Genomic DNA, 17,064 nt, shown 5'->3' on the forward strand with positions numbered 1-17,064 from the left:
GGGCAATCTGATACCTTCACACCAATGCACATAAAAGTTAAATAAATCATAAAAAATTCTTTAAATTTTTTTTAAAAAGCTGGAGCAATGACTTAGCAGTTAAGAGCACTGGCTGCTCTTCCAGAGGTCCTGAGTTCAGTTCCCAGCAACCACATTGCAGTTCACAGCCATCTGTAGTGGGATCTGATGTCCTTTTCTGGCATAAAGGCATACATGCAGAAAGAGCACTCATGCATAAAATACGTAATTTTAAAAAAATCATCAGCTATGTATTTACTTCTAGTTGTTTATTTTGATCTGAAAATAGAAGTCTTCATTGAGCTTCCATTTGCAAATCTCTGTCTTTTATCCCCTTCCTCCTTGTTCATTCCGTTGCCTGATTCTCAAGAAAAGTCTGTGTAGGAGATGTGTATGGGATGAAGGAAGAGAAGCTACTGCTATTTAGATGAGGGTTTGCTGACTGCCTGAATCATTACATTCTTAAGTGCAGAATGTATTTCTAGCAAAGCTGTAAATAAATCTTGGCATTCCATCAGTCAACCAAGGTGGAATTATAGGGACTGGAGAGATCGCTCAGAAGTTAAGAGCATCTTCCCGAGGACCCAGGTCTGACTCCCATGTGGCAGCTCACAACTGTCTGTAATTCCAGTTCCAGCAAATCTGACACCCTCTTCTGGCCTCTATGTGCACTACACACAACATTCAGGCAAAACATTTGTGTAGTTAAAAAATAAATAGTTTTTAAATATACAAATAAAAAAGAAAGAAAAGGACTAAAGATAAAACTTCAGTGGAAGGGAGGCCTAGCATGCTCAAGGCCCAAGTTCAATCCCCAGTACCCTCTCCAAAACACTCATACAAAGTATATAAAACAATAGTTTTAGACATTGCTTATTAGCCATATTAGAACTTACTCCTAAGCAAGAGGAAACAAGTGAGGTGGGCAGCATTGTTTAGAACATAGCATTTAGGGAGCAAAAAGAAGAAATCCAGGAGAGACTTAGGTTGAGGAGACAAAACTTGAAGGATCACATTGACAAAGCAGAGTAGTGAGGAGAGAACAGAGTTAGGCGGAGTCCGGCATCTACAAAGGGTCCCTAGAGTTCTTGCTGTCGGTCTCTTAGCTTGTGAGAAAAATGCCCAAGGCTAGATGATAACATCCTCCAGTGTTGGTGCAGTTCTACACCCAGAGAAGTCTAGCCTTAGTGAGGACTGTGCTCCCAGACTGACAGGATGAGAGCAAGTCTTAAAATCCCAGGTGCTTGGCAGTGGTGGCGCTCACTTTAATCCCAGCTCTCAGGAGACAGACAGGCGGATCTCTAAATTCGAGGCCAACCTTGTATATAGAGCAAGTTCCAGGACAGTCAGGACTGTTAACACAGAGAAACCTTGTCTTGAAAAAAACAACCCTGGTTGTTGATCTGTATCCCAGAGTAAGGTATTGACTGGGAATCAGCAGAGGAATGAGACTGAGGTCATTGTCAGTTCCACAGTGGGTGGAGGCCAGCCTGGGCTACCTGAGACCCTGTCTTAAAAAAACAGTCAGGTGCTTGAGAGATGGCTCAGCATTTTAGAGTACTTGTTGCTCTCGCAAAGAACCTAGATTTGATTCCCAGCACCCACATAGTAGCTTACAAGTGCCTCTAACTCCAGTTTCAGGGGATTCTGTTCCCGCTCCTCACGTCCATAGACACCAGGCATTCAAATGGTGTACATACAGACATGGACGCAAAGGACTTACACACTCTTTAAGTTTTTTAAAAATAGACAAAAATAATATAACAATGCTGGGCAGAGGTTTCACATGCCTTCAATCCCAGCACTCAGGAGGCAGAGGCAGGCAGATCTCTGTGAGTTCAAGGCCAGCCTGGTCTACAGTGTGAGTTCCAGGACAAGCTCCAAAGCTACAGAGAAACCCTGTCTCAAAAAGCCAAATAAATAAATAAATAAAATAACATCTAGAACTCAATAAGTAGAAAATTCATGTCTGACGTCTGGTTTAAAAAAAAAAAAACCAGGCTAGGGATATAATTCAGTGGTTGAGACCTTGTCTAGCCTGTGCACAGCCCTGGGCTCAAACCTAACACTGCACACCAGACTTAAAAATGCAACCGGTATGAAAACTTTTAATTAATTGGAACCAGCCTCTACCCCAAATAACCCAGTTGTAAAGTTAGAATACAAGGATATTAGAACAGTTATTAATTAGTTACACTAATAGAAGACACTGGGTCAGGCATGGTGGTGCATGCCTTTAATCCCAACACTTAGTAGGCAGAGGCAGGTGAATGCCTGGGCAGTAGAGGTCTACAAGGGGAGGTCCAGGCCAAGTAGGGCTACTTATTAAGACCCTGGCTTGAAAAAGAAAGGAAGTAAGAAAAGACATGGAGACCTTAACTGAGGGACATGAAAGATAAATTTAACAAAACAAAACACAACCTCATCCTTTAGAGATGAAAATTTCAGCTACTAAGATGAACAAAATGTTAGAGAATCGTACCAGACTAGGAGATCCAGAGGGAAAGTAGCTGAAGACATCACACCAAAAATTATGTGAAAACAGCAAGAAAGACTTCAGAAATCAGGAAAGCAGTTTCCATTATTCACAAGTCCTCTTTCTAAAATGAGTGACAAATATTAAAAGTCATAGAACAACTTCAGGTGGCCTCACACACTTTTGACTATTTGCCTCTCAGATAAAGAGGAGCAGGCAGAAAATGTAAGGAAGCATATTGGGGCCATGTGTGATATCACAGACCTGTGATCTTTGCCTGGGCTACATAGCTAAATCGTGTCTCAAACAAAACCCCTGGTGTTTTGAAAAGATATGTAAAATTGCTAAAGTGTAACCCAGATTGATGGTGGGTGGAGGACAAATACAGGTGACCCGTACCAAAAACAGCGCTAGTCGGAGGACAAGGGCATATTCTTGTGATGATTAATTTTACATGTTACCTTGACTGGGCCAAAGAGTGAATCTTACTCTGGATTGTGTACCAGTGAAGGTACCTGTGAATGAGGTTGGCGTTTGACTTTGTGTGTTGATAAAGCTTGCTGCCTCCATCTGTGTTCGTATGGTAGCACGTCAGATGAGGCCTGCATAGGATAAACAGACTGACAGGCCCCTCTTCCTAGCCTCCCTCCTGCCAGTGTCCACAGTTGGAACCCCAGCGTACTCCTGCCATCAGACTCATACTGGAGCGTGGCTGTTTTTGAGACAACAGTTATCTTACTAAAACTCACGCACACCTTTGGCAATCTCCTGACCCTGGTTCTTTAGCCTTAGGCTAGAGCATGCCATCTGCCTTACTCATCCTTAGCTTGCTGGCTACAGGTGTTAGGAGTCCTAATTCAGTTGTTTCTATCCCCAGCCCATGTTGTTGTTTTCTAGCTTTTGATGTGGGTTTTAGGCATAGGACTGGGGTCCTCATGCCTGCATGGGAAACATTTTACCAACTGTGCTATCTCCCATCACAAACTGTAAATCTTAACATTCCAACTAGTTTTATTGTTGTTTTCAGAAACTTGACCGAGTCATTATAATGTATAAGTTTTAAAATCTAATTACAGATTTCATATATATATGAAATAACTAATAGAATATGTGTGTGTAAAGGCCATAAATATCGATGGCAGTATTGAAATAAAGTACTTACCATTCCTCATATTAAAGTATATCCTCATGCTAGACTATGGTCAGACAAATAGAATTACAGGACTAGGCAATGGACTAAGACCATACCAGTTATCCTCTGCAGCACCAATATGACAGTGATGGGAAGCCACATTGGGAAATCCTGGAATAAAATTTGACTGCATGTATTTTTAATGGAGAAATTTTATGATGCAGAGCTTCAAGATTTATTATATGAAAGGCATTGATTACACAAAGATATATATATATATGCAAAGCTATGAATTAGGAAGTATTTGTAATAGAAGAATTAAAAATTCAATACCGTTGGCTCAGAGCAAAGTATATCTATATTCAAACACACCTGTAAAACCAGTTCTTGTGTAGGCTTTGAACACACTTGACAAGCAGTGCTGGCTTTCTGTGTTCTCAGGAAGGCATGAAGATGCTGCACAGCAGAGTCCTCATTACCTCTGTTTCAATTTCATCATGACAAAACTCTAATGTATTTATTTTTCAAAGAACTAGTGAAAAGCATAAACTTTTAGACAGGTTTTTATTCACTGTCTCATGTTTGAATTATGTTTCAAGGTAGACTTGTGACCTATCCAAAGAACCGTTAAATGTGACACAGGGTGTTGGTGATAGGTATTGTGTGCTGCTCTTTAAACTAAGCTTCTGTACATGAAGCTGCTGTTGTAACTACTTTCTTCATGATTATTTCCAGAACAAGAAAACAGTGAAGGGCCAAACTAAACATACAACAAAGGAGAGGAACATGGGTACCACAGACCTGCCAGAGAAGGCTGCCTCTACTGCAGAGACCAGTGAGTTGGGTACAAATATATAATGGACTCAGTGAAGAACAGTGAAGAAACTTGTACTTAAAGAAGTTGCCTGAGAAGCACACTGTGGTTGGAGATCCAGTCACGACAGACACATTGTCCACAGAAAGCTGAAGCCCCATCTGCCTGCTCCCCAGGGGTGTCTTGGTGATTTAGATTAGATGCTTTAGAAAAACCTTAGATTGCTTTATTCTTGCCGTGCGTGCTCCTAAGTTGTAGTATACTCTCTATATTTAAGTCAGTTTTGCAGTATCACCCAGTTGGTGCTAAAGTCCTGGACTCAAGTGATCCCTTACTTAGCCACAGTGGCAAAAACTACAAGCAGGATTCAGCACACCTGACTTGTAATGCTGACAGACACAAATGCCTAGTAAGCATTTAAAAATGTGTTCAACATCTTTAGCTATCAGGAAAATACAAATTAAAACTACTCAAAATTCTATCTCACCCAAGGCAGAGAGGCTAATATGGAGAGACAACAAGTGTAACTGGAGACTGCGCTTGCATTTCCCAGCCACCCAGACCAAGTAACCACACAGAAACTATATTAAGGGGCTGGAGAGATGGCTCAGAGGTTAAGAGCATTGCCTGCTCTTCCTGAGTTCAATTCCCAGAAACCACATGGTGGCTCACAACCATCTGTAATGAGGTCTGGTGCCCTCTTCTGGCCTGCAGACATACACACAGACAGAATACTGTATACATAATAAATAAATAAATAAATAAATAAATATTTTTTTAAAAAAACTATATTAATTACAACACTGTTTGAATGATGGCTCAGGCATATTTCTAACTAGCTCTTACATCTTAAATTAGCCCATTTCTGTTAATCTGTGTATCACCACAAGGCTGTGACATACCAGGAAAGGTTCTGGCATCCTTCTCCTTTGGCAGCTACATGGCATCTCCCAACTCTGCCTTCTCCCAGCATTCAGTTTAGTTTTCCTACCTACCTATATTCTGCTCTGTCATAGGTCAGAGCAGCTTCTTTCTTAGCCAATGGTAAGAAAATATATTCACAGCATACAGAGGGAAATCCCACATCAAAGAAGTGCTGATAAAAAATGCATATTTACTACTAGTAAACAGTCTAGAAGTTTCAAAAAATTAAAAACTAGGAATAGGGTTGGAGAGATGGCTCAGCATTGAAGAAGCACTGGCTGTTCATATGGAGGACCCATGTTTGGTTCCTAGTGCCTACATGACAGCTCACAACCATCTGCAACTCCTGTTCCAGTGGATCTGACACCCTCTTTTGGCCCCTACAGGCACCAGTCACTCGTCAGTCATGTGGTGCACAGATACACGTGCAGGCAAACATTCATACATATAAAATAGATCTTTTTAAAAAAAACTATGAATAGAGGAACTCTCATATTGCCCTGACATACTACTAGATATATATCCTGAGAAATCTAAGTCAGTATACAAGAGATGGTTACAGATACATATTTATTGTTAAACTTATTGTTAAACATAATTTGTTTAAGAATGTGGAACCAACCCATCCAATTTGAATTGATAAAATTTAATACATACAGCTGTTTTAAGATAAAAATGAAATCATGACCCTTTTCTGGAAAATTATGGAATGGAAATTACTATGCAGTTTTCCAAACTTGGAAAGACAACTTGGAAAGACAAATAGCAAGTAGTTTTCTCTCATATGCAGATCCTAAATTTTAATTATTAGACATGTTTCTTGTTGGTACATTGGTCATAAAAATAGAAAGGGTGCTGTGAGAAGGAATGAAGTCTTAAGGGGGCCTTGGGAAAAGGAAGAAGGGTTTAGACTGCACATGACATGAGAGCAGAGGGCAGGCGGTGAGGGAAGGAAGGGATCAGTAGGTGTGTAGTGGCCAGAGACTGGGGTCAGGAAGGGCACCCCAGACGAAGTATGAAAGTGCCACAGTAAAACTTAAACTTTGTATGCCAACTTTAAAACAACTCATTTAAATGTTTGGGGAAAATCATCAACAAAAAAGGTTTTAAACCTTGTATGTAATATTTCAGGGGATGCTATATTATAAGTGGCTTAGAAAACTAACTTTTCCTGACTTTGCCTCAGAAAACATAGATGGTTCTGGAACATGTTCTGCCACACTGAAAGTTGTTGGCATTGTCAGGTTTTATTTGGCCTTTATAGTATCTAATAAGCATCTGATGATCTGACGAGGCTGTCTTTCCACTTCACATGCAGTAGATGAAATTCAGATCCCTAAAGCAAGAGATAAGGAGTTTTTCAATCCAGTGCTCAATGAAAACCAGAAGCTGGCAGTGAGGAGGATTCTGAGTGGTGACTGCCGACCCCTCCCATATATTCTTTTTGGACCTCCTGGAACTGGAAAGACTGTGACAATAATTGAGGCTGTTTTGCAGGTAAGAACGGTGGTGCTGGTTGCTGTCGGTCTGTGCTGTGTTCATGTATTTGTGTCTGATAAAGTATTAGTTTAAACTTCAGAGACCTCTGTAAAGAATTTAAGAAAGATTTAGCTCCTAACATTGTCTGTTTATGTATTAGGATTTTAAGTTTATTTCATAAGTGTAGAAGAAAACTTCATTTCTAGACTAGTAAATCTTTGATCCCATTGTGAAGCTTTACTGAAGAAGTTGCCTGGACAGTACTGAAGCCACCACTCTGCAGCTATTGCTGGTCTCTCCTTTATATTTCTGATTAAACTTATGAAAATACTGTGTATATATAGTACTGCAGTGTCATTCCAGATTTTGATTAGCAAGCATGATGTGAGTATTCTGTGCTATGCTACAAGTTTGGTTTGTGAGATTGATATAACTTGGTGCTGTCTATGGATGTGTGTGGAAGGTTATGGTTGCAGAGCTGGGGATATAGCATATACAGGCTTTGGATAGCCCTGCATTTGCTCTTTCTCTGTATGTTTGTGGGAGTGGGGGCGGGGAAGAACTACCACCTGATTACATCTCGTCTGTGCCCAGTGAGGCGGGGTAGTCTCTTGGACATTGCAAGGAATGTCTCAGATGCTCAGAGATTAGTATCCGATCCCACACCCCTTGTTCCCTATAAAGGAATCTGTATGTTGAATAAATACTCAGGGTTTCCACTCTGTGGCAATAAGATCCCTGGTCTCTTACTTCTTAATGAAGGTACATTATGCTTTGCCGGACAGTCGGATTTTGGTCTGCGCTCCCTCCAACAGTGCTGCTGACCTTGTGTGTTTGCGGCTTCATGAGAGCAAGGTTCTGAAGCCAGCTGCCATGGTCCGGGTGAATGCCACCTGCAGATTTGAGGAGGTGAGCCCCAGTCATGGGATGGGCACCTGGAATCCTTCCATGAAGAGTACCTAGTGGGCAGATTTGAGCAGGAAGTAATAGCTTGGTAGACACCAAACTATTGTAGAAAGTTATAATGGAAAAAATTGCTCTATTGTTGTGATACAACTCAGCTACATGGTGGGCTCTTATTCCTGAATTTTCATTATGTTCTCACCCTATCTCCAAATTAACAGTGCTTTTGTGGACATTCTCAGTTTTGTTAAATTCTCATCAATACTCCTGTTTCCTAAGATATAATTCTTCAAATATATTCTATTTTCTTTTTAGTTCTGTTTTATTGATTTGGTTACCATTGTCCCTTTTGGAAAACTAGAGTATCCTAGTTTGTTTTTTAATAAATAAAATAAATAAATATTGCTCAAAAAATAAATTATGGCTAGAAAAACATAGTAAGTTGCTTTCTGGATCATGTAAAGGGTAGTAGTATATTCATGCCTTTAGAGTTCATAAAACATGAACTTAATATGAAAATATAAGACATTTTAATTTAAGATAATCATTAATAATTAATCATCACTAAGAAGTAGCAACAGGGCAAGATTATCTTGTAGAATTCCTCCCAGCCTTGCTGTTTTGTCCAGTTTAAGGAAATGATCAATAAATTGAAACCCAAACTGACTCTAACCTCTTTGCCTCAGACTATTATTGATGCCATCAAACCATATTGCAGAGATGGAGAAGATATCTGGAGAGCCTCGCGCTTCAGGATAATAATCACCACATGTAGCAGTGCAGGACTGTTCTACCAGATAGGAGTGAGGTAAGTGTCGAATGTTGGAGGAGCAGAGTCCCCCACACTTAGGTCAGAAGAGGTTGACCAGATGGAAACTGAGTAGGGGAGGGAGGTGCCAGCCATAGGATAAGAGCGGTAAGGGGTGGGCGTCTTTTCTGAGGAAACAGGAGTATTGATGAGACCAAGAGACTCAAAGGGTTCAGCAGTACAGTGGCTAGGCAGGTGGGCGAGCAGCATGGACAGTGGTTAGAGAGCCCTCAGCGTGTTTATGGAATGGAAACCTCAGAATTGGGGCCTAGTAAGCAAGAGTGGAGATAGGAGCAACAAGAGGCTTGAATTTCTAGAAGAGGCATTAGGTATGACCCTTAGTTTATAGAAGTCTACTGAATGAGTAGCTTAAAGGATCTATGGAAGGCAGGCTACTTAGGAAACAGCTGAATTCTGTGAGGTTAATCCTGAGTGGGGGCAGCTCAAGTACCCACTAGTGGTGTCTCCCGAGAAGATGGAGCAGTGATGGTGCAGGAAGGTCAGGAGGGATGGGCTAAGGGCCAGAGAAAGTTTCCCAAGAACTTGTCCTCAGTGCTAGGAGGAATGTCCCAAGAGCTGGAAAGAAGCTGAGTGAGGAAGCTCCATACCAGTGCACTAGAAGTGAGCCAGGGAGGCAGCAGCCAGGCCTTGGTAAGAAGAGGAGGTAGCACAGGCCAGACTGAGGGAGGAGGAGGAGCAAGCTTCCCTGAGGGTGAGTCCCAATTTCTGAGATCCTAAGGACAGTCAGCTCTGCAGCTTGGAGCAGAGTTACCCCAGATGTAGCTATGAGGATGACTACCTAGGCTCACACATGCTCACCTTTCTGACCTGAGTTCTAGGCATCCAAGAGCAGAGAGAGCCAAGTGTAGCTAGCCCCAAGCAAGTTGCAAATTATTTCATAAAGATTCTTTAGTTACCTATTTTATTTATTTTTAAGCTAGGAATTTAATATTTTTAATATTTTATTTTGTATGTACATGTGCGGGTGCAAGGGTAAAGGTCAAAAAACACTTTGAGGGAGTTGGTTTCCTCCTTCAAACCTGTATGTTCCAGGGATCAAATTCAAGTACTTAGTGGCAGGTACCTTTACACTCACTCTGAGCCATCTCACTGGCCCCACAATGTCATTTAATTATGTAACCAGTATGAAATCACTAATGAGACAGTCTACATTTAATTATTCAAGTAATTAATAAGAGCTCTTTAAGTCAGACTAGCCACTGTAAGATGCTTAAGAGCCGCACCTGGCTAAGAGGCTGCTGGACGGGAGGGTGCAGGTCTAAGCAAGGGTGAAGGGTTTCTGTGATGCAAGGTGCCAGAATTCTAAGCTCCCAGGAGGCACTCAGGCTTCGTTCATACCCACCCTCACCCCTTCATGTCCTTCCAAACCAGTACACGTTCTGCTTACAGAACACCAACTGCCGATAGGGATGCGTATGAATCTCCTAGCAGGCCTGCAGCTCTGTGACTCCAAGTCTTGTATGTTACCATACCTCTTGGTCTTATCTTCCCTGGAAAACCCCACTGTGATCCCAGCACCACAGAGCAGAGTTTTGCCAATATGTGTTAGGTAACGGTTGCTAAACAATACAATGAAATTACCATTCAGACATCTTTGGCTCTAGAGTTGGATACTTCACACACGTATTTGTGGACGAGGCAGGGCAGGCAAGTGAGCCAGAATGCCTTATTCCTTTGGGACTGATTTCAGACATCAATGGTCAGGTAAGGTCTGTGTCTTGTGTGTGTTTCTGTCTTACTGTTTTCCCTCGGTGACAGTCACAACCTTCAAATGAAAGGACTAGGACCTGAGGATCTGGGAGGTCAGTGCTGTGCTGTTCATCACAGCGTCACTCCTTTGTGGCTGGGAAGAAAGGCCCTTGCTTGCTATTATTTACTTATTGCAAACAGAAGATAAGAGCCGTTGTAGGTACTGGGACTCAATGGCAGACTCATCAGCTGAAGTTTCCAGTGTGGGTATTCCACATGGCAGAGGGGAGAGGACAGGGCCTCATGCTCTGCTAAGAGCTGACTGTCATTCCATTACATTTTTCAGGGGCTCCTCACTCAGACCCCCAGCCCCTCCAGCTCTGTGTATTTCTGGTAGATCCCCATCTTGTCTTCTCTCTGCTACTTGGGACAGTGACATGGATTATCATTTTAGAACATGTTTCTTTCAGTTCCCCCAGCTGTAAACTTGGGATCCTCCAGATGTGTTTCCACCATCTCCCCTCAAGTCACGAGGCTCTATGAGACAGTCTAGGAGAAACTAAGGAACAAACAAGGACTGGTCTAATTAAAACACTCCCGAGTCTAGTCAGCATGATGTTAATGAGTGTGAAGCCTACCAGGAAAGGACATCATGGAAAAGGCCAAGGATAATTTCCCATGGTCAGGCACAGCAGAAAATTCCAGAATACAAGCTGCATGCCTGAGACTTTTGTCACATTGAGAGATAAGTGGAAGAGGCAGCTGTACTGCTGTACCAGGACTGATAAGAGCAGATAGTAGCTGCTTAGTGAAGAAACCTGAGTCTCGAGCCCATCCAGTTTCTCATTTCCCACTTCTCGGTCTAAGTCATTGTCAATACTAGCTGTGTCCACCGTGGTCTCTCTGTTTTCCCTCATTCCACATAACCAGAGTGTCCTTGGGGGCCCTGCCTGCACACCCCAGCCCTACCCTACTCAGAGCTCTTCTACTGTGGCTGGACTGCTTGCTTGTCTACTCCACACTAATCCGGCATCTTTGTATATGCTATAGATTGTTCTTGCTGGAGACCCCATGCAGCTTGGCCCAGTCATCAAGTCCAGACTGGCCATGGCCTATGGGTTGAATGTGTCTATGTTGGAGAGGTTGATGTCCAGACCAGCATACCTGAGAGACGAGAATGCCTTTGGTGCTTGTGGTGCATACAACCCTCTTTTGGTGAGTTCCAAACTCTCTGATTTGCCACACAAATGGAGAAAGAGCAAAGTTTTATTGGAGCAGACAGTGCTGGCTGGAGGAGGGGCTGCTGAGGACAGCTGAGGACAGCTGCCACACTGCTCTCACTCACCTCCCCTTGCCCATGAGTCACATACATGAGCAAAGACTTCTGCGTAAGAGAACTGGATGTATCTCCGTCTCCACAAACACCCTCTTGCTCCTTGCCCTCCTCCCCTCAGGAAGCACGTTCAGCACAGTGATGCCCAGATACCTGGGGAGGAGGATAAGCAGCATGTGTGGCTCTTCCACTTCCCAGGTAGCATTTAAGGTACTTTCTGCCTGCTCTTCTGCCCCACAGGGACTGCTGTTTGGATCAGAGGGTGCCATGGAATTGTAACACTGATGATGTGGAGTTTGGGGATCCAAGACAATAAAAGAAGTTAAATCTGCCTTACTCTGTAAATTTAGGAAAACAGAAAATGGCTTTTATAACTATGTGAAGGAAGAGAGGGCCTGCCCCTGAGGCGTGAAGGGATCTGTCCTATGTGGTCCTCTGACCTAGGTGCTTCTGGGTGTAAGTGAGAGCCTGGTGAAATCAAAAACCAGAGCCTTCCATGAGTGGAAGGGAAAGCTTATTCAGACTTCCAAGGCGATCTCTTGGGGTTGGGCAGAGAGAGGCGAAATAGCGGGAGAGTTTTGCCAGTTGTAAGGGTTGTGTTGTGGCAGGAGGTAGGTGAGTTAACTGGAATAGCCTGAGAGCTCGCATGGGGCTTTGACCTATTGAAGGCTTGTCTGAGTTAATAAGGAGCTAGATGCTCATTCTGGAGATAGTTGGCTGAATGGGGCAGATAAGGGAAGTAATAGCTTTTCATTACAAGCAGAAACCCACTTGTCAAGGTTTCTGAGGAAAGCTGGGTTTTGGCAGCAATCCTTCTGTGTACCTGTGAGAGCCCAGCGTGAGCTGAGCCCAGTCTGTCATTTAGGACAGTGCCAGTGGAACTGCCGTTTAGGGCCTGAAAGGGACACTTTGCACCTAACACTGTCAGATTCTGAAGGTGGACTTTGGAACTTGCATCTTTGGGAGCTCACAACAGAATGAACTTGGAAATCTGAACTCTGTAGGACATCATTAAATGGCTAGAAACTTCTATAATTAAACATTCTGTATAAACTTTATTATTACTAAACTGTTATAATACCAACAGATTTCCATCTGAACTTGTTTTCCTGGTGTTAATGAAGTATAGTAGTCATGAGAGGTTTTCAGAGAAATAAAACCCTTTCCTCCATTGGAAATCCAAGGAGTGAGTGTTGCACAGACTGAGGAACGTATGTTGTGATTCTTCAGGCTGAGGAGGATCTATGGGATAACACTCATAAGAAAGGTGCCTGCTGTCTCAGGAGCAGAGGAACTCACAGGTGCCCCTAAGATGAGGTGCAGCATGGCATCTCCTGGGTCAGAGAGGATGCCTGAGTGCTGCCCTGCCCAGAGATACATTCTCACCCATCTCCTGTGCATGTTGGGACATGCAAATCTTTTTCTGAAAAAGAAGTGGTTTCCTCCTCTTTCCCTTGTTCTCTCTGCTTTTGGGGCTGGTGTGAATCTTCATAGTGAGACACAGTCTGCTTTTTGAAATGTAGTTTATTGTCCTAGGGCTAACGGGCATTTTGCCAGTATAATTACTTCAGTTGCACTGAAAAAATATCTGTCAGGGACAATTTCGTGGGGAAAAAGATTTGTTTTGGCACCATTTGAGGGGATAATATGGCATGGCAAAGAAGGCATGGTGGGATGAGGCATCTGCCATCAGGAAACAGAATCTGGCTTCCTCCATTTTCCTTTTTTAGCCCATGAGTTGGTGCCACCCACACCTTACTAAACTCCTTTAGAAATACCTTCAACAGAGTCACCCAGAGGTGTGTCTCCTAGGCAACTCCAAATCTAATGGAGTTGACAGTGACAGTTGACCATCACAGCCATGAACAAGGACAGATGCTTGTATTGCACCAATTTCCCAAGCAGTTGGAGGAAACAACTTTTTCCTCACGCTGGTGCTTTCCCCAGGACCACAGATGTGCCAGGGCTGTTAGAGCAGCTCTTACTTCCTGCCCGCAGCACTGGGTCAGAACTTTATAGCACTTCATTTAAAGGCTGAGGTTGTAAGATGTAGGAGCCTGCTCCCACAAAGTCAGCTAGGGTTCCTGGATTTGGGGGACATTAAGGCTAAGGAATTGTCAGATGAAAAAAACTGAGACAGAAAACATAGGATAGAATGTCAAAACAGCCCAGAGTTTATTTTAGAACTTGCTTATATACAAAAGCAGAAGTAAAACACAGCATAGTCAGTCAGTGTCTAACCATAAGACCATTCCTGTCCTTGAGTGAGCAGCCTTCTAACTAACATGCGCTTGCTGTTTGGAAGCAGCCTCACTTTCTATCTTGATGTTCCTGAGGTTTGTCATCAGCAATATTCTTTCTACTAGATGGTGTGTTGTTTCCTCATGGGCTAAATCAGAAGTCTCCCAACAGCCCTCAAGGTTATTGGAAAAAGCAAAGCAGACAAGCTTGAACTCAAATGACTTACAAGTCAGAATGGACTCCAGATGGAAACTGAGACACGTGAGCTCCCACAGTAAGGTGGCAGATCAAAGGCAAAAACTGCAGCACAAAGAAGTATCCAGAGCTGACTGCACCCATTAAGAGACACTCAACAATCAGGACCCAGAAGAATCACAAAAGAGACCTTTTGTCCCTCCTGATGTTTACCTTTTCTGCTAAAATGGATTCTTGAGATTCAGAGTCACCTGAGAAACTTGTCCTGGCCTCAGATTTCAAGCTAATAGAACAGATAGAGGCAGGAACAGGGAACTACCCGATGAAGTTAGCATTAAGATGGTTGGTTTCAAGCTTGCCTTGCAAGGACAACAGGGATAAAACCTGGACAGGAGCTGTATGGTTTTCACTTCTCCTTGTGACCTGTGCCTACCCTTTCCCTACAGGTCACAAAGCTAGTGAAGAACTATAGGTCCCATTCGGCCCTGCTGGCACTACCCTCTCGCCTGTTCTATCACAGAGAGCTTGAGGTCTGTGCTGATCCCAAAGTAGTGACTTCGCTGCTGGGCTGGGAGAAGCTGCCCAGAAAAGGCTTCCCTCTTATCTTCCATGGCGTGAGGGTAAGTCTGCCTTGACTACTGAGTGCTCCTTGCATCTGGTGTTGCAGGAAGGGGAGGAGGAGGAGGTGTCTTCATTTAGAGAACAACCATGATGTTCCCAGTGTTGTGAGTCCCCTGTCTGTGCTACATTAGCCAAGCATTCTCCATGGGCCTGAGGTGGGGATGACAAGCTCTGATCTCTTAAGTGTAAAGCAGCAAGAAAGGGCTGCTGCTGACCTCTCTTGTCAGAAAGTCCATACAGAAAGAGCTTAAGAGTAGATATTGCAAGTCCTGCCCTTTGGTGTTTGCATTAGGTAAATACTGGGTTCCAAAAGGAATCACAAGCCAGTATCAAAGAGCTCAGAGTGTGGATTAGAAGTCTAGGAGGAGGCCGGGCGGTGGTGGCGCACGCCTTTAATCCCAGCACTTGGGAGGCAGAGGTAGGCGGATCTCCGTGAGTTTGAGGCCAGCCTGGTCTACAAGAGCTAGTTCCAGGACAGGCACCAAAAACTACAGAGAAACCCTGTCTCAAAAATAAAAAAAAAGAAGTCTGGGAGGATGAGCTAGAGAGATGGCTCAGTGGTTAGGAGAGTTTTTTACAGTCACAGACCTCTGTTCAATTCCCAGCACTCACATTGGGTGACACATAACCACTTGAAACTCCAGCTCTAGGAGATCTGATGCCTTTAAGTTTGCACTACCATATACATACAGACACATAATGAAGAATAAAAATAAATCTGTGAATAAAAAAGAAGGCTGAGAAGTAAGGCAGGAAAGACCACTGGAAGCTGGGCACTCAGGACTGACATCCTGACAGTACTTGCCCTACTCTCAGGACCAGTCAAGCACTCAACCCCAGCTCCAGAGTCTGACAGAGCTTCTTCCTACAAGACCTCACAGAGTGGGGTTGAGATGCTCATTAGCTATAATGAACTGCAGGAATTCACTAAAAGCAGGTAGTTTGTATTGGGAATTTGGTTGTCATAACCAGAAATCAAGTTTTACATTCACCTTCTCAAAAGGGAAGAGGATTTGAATTATGATCCAAAATTAGTGTCACACCCAGAAGGGAGGATCATGGCAAATAGCCCTCCTCTCCCATAGCCTGGTCTTGTAGGTATGTGAGCCCACAGACAGCTGCACCCAAGCGCAGTCCCTGACTCAATTTCTCTCTAAATCTTTTAAGGACAAAAGGTGTTCTGGGTCTGTTGAAAGTGCATTTGAAGACATGTGTGCTGGTGACTCTGGAGCACCCTCTCAGAGACAGTCCTAATGTGCGCCCCTACCTCAGGAATATCCTCCTTGTGGTCTGGGTAGCTCTACCCATCGTCAGAAGCCTCTAGTACATCAGGAAAGACAAGTGGCTGTTATAGTGGAAGGAATCTCTCTAGAGTGCCCAGAAATGAGCCTCGTGAGGCATAACCAGTGTTAGGGTGGAACAAAGGCACAAAGCTTTACTTGAGCACATGAGGATGTATTCATAAATGAGAGTTCAATATCTTAAAGATCTCAATTCTTTAATGCAGTCTAATTTTAAAAATTACCACAGGCCAGACATGGTGGCATACACCTTTAGTCTTAGCAGTCAGAAGGCTGAGGCAGGCAGATTTCTGAGGCCAGCCTTGTCTACAAAGCAAATTCCAGGACAGCTAAGGCTACTACACAGAGAAACCCTGTCTTGAAAAACAAAAACAATACCACAAGCTTTTTTTTAATGAGGACTATTTTAATGACAGTTAAAAATGTTTTATAAAAGAAAATAAGTACAGTCCTATGTATCACAAATAATAAAAACCCAGAGACAGATAATGGGGTTCAAGCTGAAGATCAGGAAAGCAAAGCAGCCAGCCACTAGAGAGACCTTACCTCTACCAAGGCTCAGACAAAGGCGTGATCCTGCAATGCTCTCCACCAATCTCAGACTCTACACTCCACTGAATTCATGTCTCTTCCCTTTTATATTCTCTCTCCACCCAGCCATATTACTCCTGTCTCTACCTCCCCAATGCTGAGATCACCTTTGTGTGAGCTCTGTTTCTCCTTTTAGACAGATTCAATCTTGTGTTGCCTAGGGTGGCCTTGAACTCACAGAGATCCCATCTGCCTCTCCTGAGTCCTGGGATTAAAGGTGTGTGTGCCACAACTGCCTAGCTTGTATGACTGACTAGTATGGCTGCTTTGCTCTCTAATATTCAGGCAAACTTTATTTATTGAAACACAAATAATATGCCACTTTAGTCAATTTTTAATATTGTCAAAAAGAACCAGACAAATGAATTACTAGACTTGATGTTACAAAACATATTATACAAAGTTAGAGTAAATAAAAGTGTCCAGTATTAAATGTATATTAAATATGCAGTGTAGTAATAAAATACTTACCTAGCATGTGTTAAGACCCTGGGATCAGTCCTCAGTACCACAAAGAT

The 17,064-nt window shown here is 43.1% G+C and overlaps 1 protein-coding gene across 2 annotated transcripts in view; it reads left to right on the forward strand.

Annotated features, from left to right (window-relative positions):
- Positions 1 to 17,064, forward strand: part of Mov10l1 (Mov10 like RNA helicase 1) — a 73,196-nt gene that overhangs the window by 37,553 nt on the left and 18,579 nt on the right. For both annotated transcript variants that reach the window (XM_048444892.3, XM_085678857.2), the window contains 7 exons: positions 4,362 to 4,461; positions 6,683 to 6,861; positions 7,606 to 7,752; positions 8,433 to 8,554; positions 10,180 to 10,279; positions 11,315 to 11,479; positions 14,480 to 14,653. In XM_048444892.3, coding sequence (XP_048300849.1) covers positions 4,362 to 4,461; positions 6,683 to 6,861; positions 7,606 to 7,752; positions 8,433 to 8,554; positions 10,180 to 10,279; positions 11,315 to 11,479; positions 14,480 to 14,653 — 987 coding nt within the window. The remainder of the gene's footprint in view (positions 1 to 4,361; positions 4,462 to 6,682; positions 6,862 to 7,605; positions 7,753 to 8,432; positions 8,555 to 10,179; positions 10,280 to 11,314; positions 11,480 to 14,479; positions 14,654 to 17,064) is intronic.

Source organism: Myodes glareolus, chromosome 19 (assembly GCF_982192425.1).
Source record: "Myodes glareolus chromosome 19, mMyoGla1.1, whole genome shotgun sequence".
Lineage (NCBI taxonomy): Eukaryota > Metazoa > Chordata > Mammalia > Rodentia > Cricetidae > Myodes > Myodes glareolus.